General features: G+C 44.2%; 2 protein-coding genes across 2 annotated transcripts; both read right to left on the reverse strand.

Moving 5' to 3' along the window:
• Positions 1-1,033: 1,033 nt before the first annotated feature.
• LOC138312133 (uncharacterized) lies at positions 1,034-8,246 on the reverse strand. The gene is made up of 2 exons (XM_069253165.1): positions 8,005-8,246; positions 1,034-1,915 (listed from the first exon to the last, which is right to left on the reverse strand). The coding sequence occupies exon 2, from the start codon at positions 1,912-1,914 to the stop codon at positions 1,096-1,098; it is 819 nt and encodes a 272-aa protein (XP_069109266.1). The 5' UTR covers position 1,915; positions 8,005-8,246; the 3' UTR covers positions 1,034-1,095.
• Positions 5,246-6,925, reverse strand: LOC138312134 (uncharacterized). The gene has a single exon (XM_069253166.1). It carries the CDS (start codon positions 6,923-6,925, stop codon positions 5,246-5,248), a length of 1,680 nt encoding a protein of 559 aa, XP_069109267.1.
• Positions 8,247-8,634: the final 388 nt, after the last annotated feature.

The following is an 8,634-nucleotide window of genomic DNA, read 5'->3' on the forward strand; positions in this document are numbered from 1 at the left end:
AAAAAAGTGTGACGTTTCTAAATGGGTTCGTCACTTATAGTGAATGATCTTGGTTAGTGACTAGTCTACAGAAGCAAATATATACAGATATGACTACTATTTGGTAGCGTAAAACATTGCATAAATTCCGAGCGATTAACAATATCATATATAAGTATATATACAGTGGTCTGCCTGACCATCGACACCTGGTCTTAAAGATTGGGTATACAACAAACAATCTATATTCACCGACTATATCCTATAGTCGTCAACCACCCCGTGGTCACTGACCGTGTCACTGACTACTGTGTAGTCGTTAACCACCCTGTGGTTACTGGCCTAGTCGCCGACTATCGCTAGCCGATGACTCTCGACAACAGTGTTGTCGCTGACTACCTTGTAGTCGCTGACTACCTATGTAGTCGCTAACCACCTTGTGGTTATATGCCTATAGTCACTGTCCTGTGACTCCCGACAACTACGTTGTCGCCGACTACCTTGTAGTCGCTAACCACCTTGTGGTTATATAGTATAGTCACTGTCCTGTGACTCCCGACAAATACGTTGTCGCCGACTACCTTGTAGTCGCTGACTACCTATGTAGTCGCTAACCACGCTGTGGTTGTTACTACCGACTATACTATGTATGCGTAGTCATTGACCTATCACAGGTCACGAGCCGCTGCCAAACACTCTATCAAGGGGAATACTGTTATAGCATATACCTGATATTCTCCGATCTTCTCAGCTTGAGTGTTGATTTCAGACTGACATTCGTCTGCGAGCGCGGGCTTTTATACCCTCGGATTTTGTCAATCCGGGTCTCGCAAACGCTTTACTCGCTAGCGTAAACTTGACTAGCCAAGCGTGTAATACACCGAGACAACAAACAGGAAACCCGGACGCACACATGTTGTAAACAAATATGCGGCGATGCCTGATCGGTATGTGTTAATTATTATTCATTACATTACCCACGCCTTCGAGGTTGAAGCTTCCACGCTTCTTAATCATCAAAACTGAATTACAAGAATCATAGAAAACACACAAGTAATGAACCATCAATAACTTTTAATATAAAGTAAAATGAATGTTTTTCTCCCCTATATGAGTCTATTCACGGCTATCACCAAATGCCTTGAAGTAGAAGAATGTCTCATCTACGGTAGTTTGCTTTACACGTTTATCAGCCTCATGATAGCGATAAGTTGTAGTGACAGTTCTCTTAGTGGTGTTTAAAGCCGTGTCCGTCTGGACACCTACACTGACAAAACGACGGGTCACTGTTTGAGTGTGTCGTTTGATAGGTTGTTCAAGAGTTACAGGTTTGGGGATAACATTGCGTAGATCTGTTGCGCGTAACTTCTTGCTCGTTGCAACGTTTTGCTCCATGGCCGCTCTTTTCTGGTTAAAAGGCAACGTAGGTTTAGTGGACTTCCGAATGACTCTTCCAAGCAACGAATCATCATTAGGTTCCTGATCATTGCATGTTCCTTCTGCCGAGGTAGATGCTCCTTCCTCAGGTTGGAACACATGATCACTAGATTCCATTTCTGATTCCTCTGACAGTAATGGCCCCGGATCCTGTGTTTGCCAGTCTTCTGGTGATGAGACATCATGATCGCTATCCGAGTCACTATCATTACTGCTGCTGATGCTTAAGGCTACGTCGCCTTTCCCGTCAGGCTGGCTGGACACTTGTCCTACTTCAGGCTGACTATTCTTGTCTTCTGATTTCTGGTGCCTTTTCTCATGGCGGGTTAGGTATATTTGCTTTGACGTTGTAAAATTGCAGTGGCTGCAGGAGAAGGGATTCTTTTCCGCATTTTTCAAACCACAAAGCACCAGGTGCTCCTTAAGCTCATCAGTTCCAGCTGTCCGGAATTTACACATTGGGCAGGCCTTCATTGGAGTTGTTTTAGTGTTTACCATCCTGAAAGTACAGAACACTTTGATTAGAGGGAATATATATCAGTAATATCACATATTACTTTTGGCAATAATTTATTCATATTATTCTGGAAATTGTATAACATTTTAGAACAGAATATAATCAGAGTGTTTGGCAGGTGCTTTCCTATGCCTACGACCTTGTCGTGGTACTGTCTTTGTACCCTTCAGACATTCATCCTCACACTTCAACTCTGTCTCACATTCAGGTATAAGGGTAGAGGAACTCTCCTCAAATGAACTGTTCACATTCTCTCCAATTAGGTCTTGCTTGCTCTCGAAGCAACTCTCATTCACCTGTGTCTGCTGCTCTTTTACTTTTGCAAAATCTTCAGCCTTTTCATTTCGTAACCGCTGGGTTTTCTTTGGTTTCATGCGGTCCACATGAATGACTTGCATCTTTCCCTTGCGTCCACAACGTACGCGATAAGTCACGTCAGTGAGTTTGGCTATCACTCGGAATGGACCTTTCCAGCGGCAAGCAAGCTTCGGGCTTTGCCCTGGCTTGACATTAGGGAAAAAGACAAAGACATCATCACCAGCTTTAAACTGTTGCCATGAAAGTTTCTGGTCATGTAGCTTTTTCTGTCGCAACATCTGGCCTTTGACATTTCCTCGGACCAACTGATGTGCATCTTCCATCTTCTCCTGTAGTTCCCAGGCCCACGTGTTCTGTGGCAAGGCTTTCAAGTTCCGTGGCATGGAGTATTGTAGATCAAGTGGAGTAGATGTCTCTCTTCCAAGCATCATAAAATTTGGTGAATGGGAGGTAGTCTCATGTTCGGTTGACCGATATGCCATCATGACATAAGGTAAGTGTCTATCCCAGTCAGTGTGTCGTTCATTCACAAAGGCCCTTAACATTGTGACCAATGTCTTATTGAATCTCTCGACCATACCGTCCGACTGAGGGTGGTAGGGAGTGGTACGGGTCTTTTCAATCTGCAATATGTGACACATTTCCTGAAATAAAGCACTCTCGAACTGAGATCCCTGATCTGAATGGATTATGCTTGGGACTCCGAATCGACAAACAACTTCTTCCACTAGTATGCGTGCTACGGTCTCAGCGCTCATATCTCGCATAGGGAAACTCTCTGTCCACTTAGTGTAATAGTCTGAGATGACCAAGATGTGCCTGTTGCCATCATCAGTCTCAGGTAGCTCGCACAGAATGTCCATGGCTATACGCTCCATGGGATAGCCAGACTCTGTCACCTGCATAGGTGCTTTCTTCGTCTGTGTCATGTTCTTGCTTTTAGCGCACAGTGTGCAACCTGTGACATATCGTTTGACATCATCTTGCATTCCAGGCCAGTAAAACTGTTGGCGGATCTTTGCAAGGGTCTTCCTTATTCCTAGATGAGCAGCTGTTCTGTTGTCATGGGCATGGTTAAGAACTGTGCGACGCTCATCTCTAGGTATGATAACTTGAACCATATTTTTCTCTGTCTTCCTTACCAACAGGTTATCTTGCATGGACAGTGTTTCGAACTGTGACCACAAAGATTTTACTGTTTTGTTTCTGCCACCTATGGACTTGTAACCAGGCTTTTCCTCCTGCCTGACCCAGCCGATAACCAACCCTAGGTCGTCATCATCCTTTTGTTTTTCGCTCAAGGTCTTCTCCTGTATCCCTTTGTTCTCCGACTTACAGGGATCTTGACTTTTTATTACGTTGGCTGCACATGACGATGTTATGTTGTCAGCCTTCTGTTCCCAGTCCGGGTCATAGTTACACTGGCGACATGGAATCCTGCTCAAGCCATCTGCATTTTGATGTTGCTTGCCTGGTCGATGGACGATGTGCATATCATAAGAGCTTAAGACTTGCAACCATCTGGCCATTTGCCCCTCTGGGTCTTTGAAATTCAGCAACCACCTAAGTGAACTATGGTCTGTTCTGACAGTGAATTTTCTGCCATACAGGTAATGCCTGAAGTATTTTGTGAAGTTAACAACTGCCAGTAACTCCTTGCGAGTAACACAGTACTTCCTCTCCGCCTTGGTCAATGTACGACCTGCAAATGCTATTGGCCTCTCCACACCATCTACTATCTGTGATAGTGCAGCCCCGATTGCTTCATGACTCGCATCTGTGTCGAGTATGAACTCCTTACTAAAATCGGGATGAGCTAAAGTCTTTGTGCTAGTTAGCTCTTTCTTCAGAGTGTCAAATGCTGTTTGACACTGGGGTGTCCAGTCAAATTTCCGCCCCTTCTCTGTCAGTTTGTGTAGACTTTTTGCAATTGCAGAAAAGTCCCTGACAAATTTTCTGTAGTAACTACAGAATCCTAAGAATGATCGCAACTGCTTAACGTTGACAGGCACCGGCCACTCTGCCACTTTCTTCACTTTATCAGGGTCAGTGGAGATACCTTCCTCCGAGATCTTGTGGCCTAGGAAAATTACTTCCTTAGCAAACAGACAACATTTGCGTGCTTTAAGCTTTAACCCCGCTTCTTGGAGTCGATTGAATACTTGTCTGAGATTCTCGACCATTTCTTCAAATGTCTTTCCGGTCACAATAACGTCGTCCAGGTATATCAAGCAAGTCTGCCACTGTAAACCTGCTAACACTGTCTCCATCAGTCTCTCGAATGTTGCAGGAGCTGATGCTAGACCAAATGGCATGACCGTAAATTCGTATAGCCCTGTCCTTGTTGCAAAAGCAGTTTTCTGCCGATCTTCAGGTGCCAACTCAACTTGCCAATATCCAGAGTTAAGGTCCAATGTTGAGAACCATGAGCAACCTGACATCTGATCAAGAGCCTCATCGATTCTTGGAAGTGGATACGCATCAGGGATGCTGACAGCATTCAGCTGTCTATAGTCCACACAAAATCGTAAGCTTCCGTCCTTCTTTTTCACTAGGACAATGCCAGAGCTCCAGGGACTGGATGACTTCTGAATAATTCCCCGATCAAGCATGTCTTTGACCTGCCTATCAACCTCAGGACCGAGGTTACCCGGAACTCTTCTGACTGGCTGTTTTATTGGTCTGACGCCCCCTGTATTAATCTTATGTTGGGTTACGCCCGTTCTACCCAGATCGTCGTCAGTAACAGCAAAAAGTGCCTGGTTTGCAATCAGCAACTCGAATGCAGCATTGTACTGCTCTTCTGTAAGATTGGGCTTGGACTCATCCAATAATGATTGAATGTCAGCCCTCAGTCCGACTGTCTTCTTAGGCGTTGGGTTGTCGACATCTCCCATTACCTTATCGACAGTGCTGACTTGTGCAATCGTCGTCCCAGGGTAAAACTGTTGACTTTCGTTACACAGATTCATCAATCTTACAGGCACAGTGGTATCATACTGTACAAAGTGCCCTGGCGACTAATGCCTTTTCCGTTTTAAGGAAAGTATCGGGCTTCTCAACTAGAAGCAGATTACTGACGGTTTCGCCCTCTGGTAGGCATACCTTTCCCTGAACCACAACCTCGGTGTTGGCGGGGAGTGTCACTTTCTCTACCAAGGAAAGTCGGTAACAACCCATACTGCCCTTATAGGTTGTCGGTATTTCAACACCGTCAAGAGTGAGAACACCTCTTGTGAAATCAAGGGAACCATTTCGGGCCTGCATAGCGTCAAGTCCTAGAATACCATCGGTATTTATCTTGGCAACAATGCCTTCAACACAAATATTCTTTGTGCTGTTAAGTTTCATAACAAAACTGCCCTTGCCTTTGACCTTTATTTTTTCACCACTGGCTGTTAATACCTCTTGGCGAACTTGACTCAGTCGGGGTTTCGCTGAATCCGGAACTTGATCAAAGACGCGCTCTGATATAATGGTGACTGTCGCCCCCGTATCAACCAAAAGATTTACTTTTGTTCCGTGCAGTTCGGCAGCTATATACATGCCTGCCTCTTGCACTGCAGTTGAGGACCCTATACCAGCTCTCGGCTTCTTCCGTCGCTGTCGACGGCGAGTGTTTACTTGCTGGGCACCAGCCTGTTTCTGATCTTTATTGACATCTTTCTTTTTGTTAGGTTTAGGACAGTTTCTCTTGAAGTGTCCCTCCTCACCACAATTAAAACAGCTTCTGTTTTTGACTGTATTGGTTTTTGTGTTTGGCTTGCTCTTAGTTTTTATCCTTCCAACATCTTTCTCTAATGACTCTAACTTCTTCTGCATATCTTGCAACAGCTTAAGCATCTCTGACTGTTCAGATGGTTCAGCAGTAGTGTTACGGAGATATGACTGGCCTTCTGTTGACTTCTTCTCGCAGCGGTTGTAGGCTTCTAACTCTACTGACAACTGTATAGCCTCAGTCAAATTCTTAGGCCTAGCCTGCTTGATGCGTATGCGCATCTCTGAGTCTGCGAGTGCCTCTATGAACTGCTGCTTCGCCAACGTTTCCTTAACATCACTTGACACAGTACGGTATGTTAAGTTTACAAGCCGCCTGATGGCTTGCCCCAACTCTGGTAGAGTTTCGTTAGCCTTTTGGCGTCTCTCCATTAACTGGACCCTATACAACTCCGTCTGGTTAGGGGGAGCAAACCTTTCTTCTAAGGCTCTGACCAGTGCCCCATAATCCTCCTGCTCAGCAATATCGAGGTCACCTAATATGCCCTGAGCTTGGCCTCGTAGCGACACCGCTAGGTGGAGACCTTTCTCACCAGTTGACCAGCGATTTATTCTTGAGCAAGCCTCGAAATGTGACTTAAAGTCAACCCAGGGAGTTGTGCCATCGTATGTTGATGCTTTCACATTAACAGTTTTCTTTCTCTGTTTCCTGCTCGTGTCACTGAATTCGCCATGCTCATCATCTGATTCATCAACATTATGACCAGTAGTTCTGTATGATTGTTTATTGCGTGTTGTGACATGGTCAAACTCGTGACTACCTGATCTGGGCCCTTTGGTTTGTTCTGATGTCGCCGGTTTTGTTCTTGCCAACAGATTGTAACTGTCAGTTTTCATTTGCAACATCTGTTCTCTGAGATCGCTGATCTCTTTTCTCAACCTTTTGGATACTTTCATTTTGTAACCCCAAACTCGTATCAAGGTTCAGTTTCACCACTTTTGGGCGAGTATCCTTTTCCCTAGTCCCCAACCCAGAGTCAGTAACTGAACTTTGGCCATATGGTATATTGGGTATATAGGGTTGTGAGAATGGAGTAGAGAAATCAAAATTCCGCTGACCGGTATTGTCAAAATCAAGGCCATGGTCAGACTCATCACCCAAAAGATCACGGATATTGGCTTCCGCCATGATGATTGAGAACAACAAACAACCACACCGTTTTGTGATTTTATTACAAAAACAATTTACAGTACTGTAATATCAATAAGAATTTCAAAGTGTAGACTACAAAAACGTTGTCAAATAACCAAGATCCACACCGCTGCCGCCAAAAACTGTGACGTTTCTAAATGGGTTCGTCACTTATAGTGAATGATCTTGGTTAGTGACTAGTCTACAGAAGCAAATATATACAGATATGACTACTATTTGGTAGCGTAAAACATTGCATAAATTCCGAGCGATTAACAATATCATATATAAGTATATATACAGTGGTCTGCCTGACCATCGACACCTGGTCTTAAAGATTGGGTATACAACAAAAAATCCATATTCACCGACTATATCCTATAGTCGTCAACCACCCCGTGGTCACTGACCGTGTCACTGACTACTGTGTAGTCGTTAACCACCCTGTGGTTACTGGCCTAGTCGCCGACTATCGCTAGCCGATGACTCTCGACAACAGTGTTGTCGCTGACTACCTTGTAGTCGCTGACTACCTATGTAGTCGCTAACCACCTTGTGGTTATATGCCTATAGTCACTGTCCTGTGACTCCCGACAACTACGTTGTCGCCGACTACCTTGTAGTCGCTAACCACCTTGTGGTTATATAGTATAGTCACTGTCCTGTGACTCCCGACAAATACGTTGTCGCCGACTACCTTGTAGTCGCTGACTACCTATGTAGTCGCTAACCACGCTGTGGTTGTTACTACCGACTATACTATGTATGCGTAGTCATTGACCTATCACAGGTCACGAGCCGCTGCCAAACACTCTATCAAGGGGAATACTGTTATAGCATATACCTGATATTCTCCGATCTTCTCAGCTTGAGTGTTGATTTCAGACTGACATTCGTCTGCGAGCGCGGGCTTTTATACCCTCGGATTTTGTCAATCCGGGTCTCGCAAACGCTTTACTCGCTAGCGTAAACTTGACTAGCCAAGCGTGTAATACACCGAGACAACAAACAGGAAACCCGGACGCACACATGTTGTAAACAAATATGCGGCGATGCCTGATCGGTATGTGTTAATTATTATTCATTACAATTGCGTGGGCAGATTATCTGAAACAGTACACAAATACTGTAACCTTACTTCTATTAGCACTTCTCGCGCTGTCAGTGAAGTGTTAATTCATGCATAGCGCTAAATTTTGTAAAAAGTATATCCAGCATTGAACCAAGGAATTGCGCTATTAAATCATAACAAATACAGTTTCTCACATTTGCCCTAAAGAACGTACGTTTACAATAGTTTATTGAAAACTGTTTTGATAAAGGAATTCTATCTCACAGTCGCGCCTCTTCTTTTCCTTGATACTTGGTATTAAAGACATCATAAAATCTTGTAAAATACACCTATTGTCTTTTCTCATGACTATTTCAATGTTTAACCCAGAAAACCTCTTATTTATTCCATCCTGTTTTTATG

The sequence above is a fragment of the Argopecten irradians genome, unplaced genomic scaffold (genome assembly GCF_041381155.1).
Source record: "Argopecten irradians isolate NY unplaced genomic scaffold, Ai_NY scaffold_0219, whole genome shotgun sequence".
Taxonomy (NCBI): Eukaryota; Metazoa; Mollusca; class Bivalvia; order Pectinida; family Pectinidae; genus Argopecten; species Argopecten irradians.

What these genes read in the sequence shown, in the direction of transcription:
- LOC138312133 (XM_069253165.1), bottom strand. Translation starts at nt 1,914, where the DNA reads ATGGTAAACACTAAAACAACTCCAATGAAGGCCTGCCCAATGTGTAAA.
- LOC138312134 (XM_069253166.1), bottom strand. Translation starts at nt 6,925, where the DNA reads ATGAAAGTATCCAAAAGGTTGAGAAAAGAGATCAGCGATCTCAGAGAA.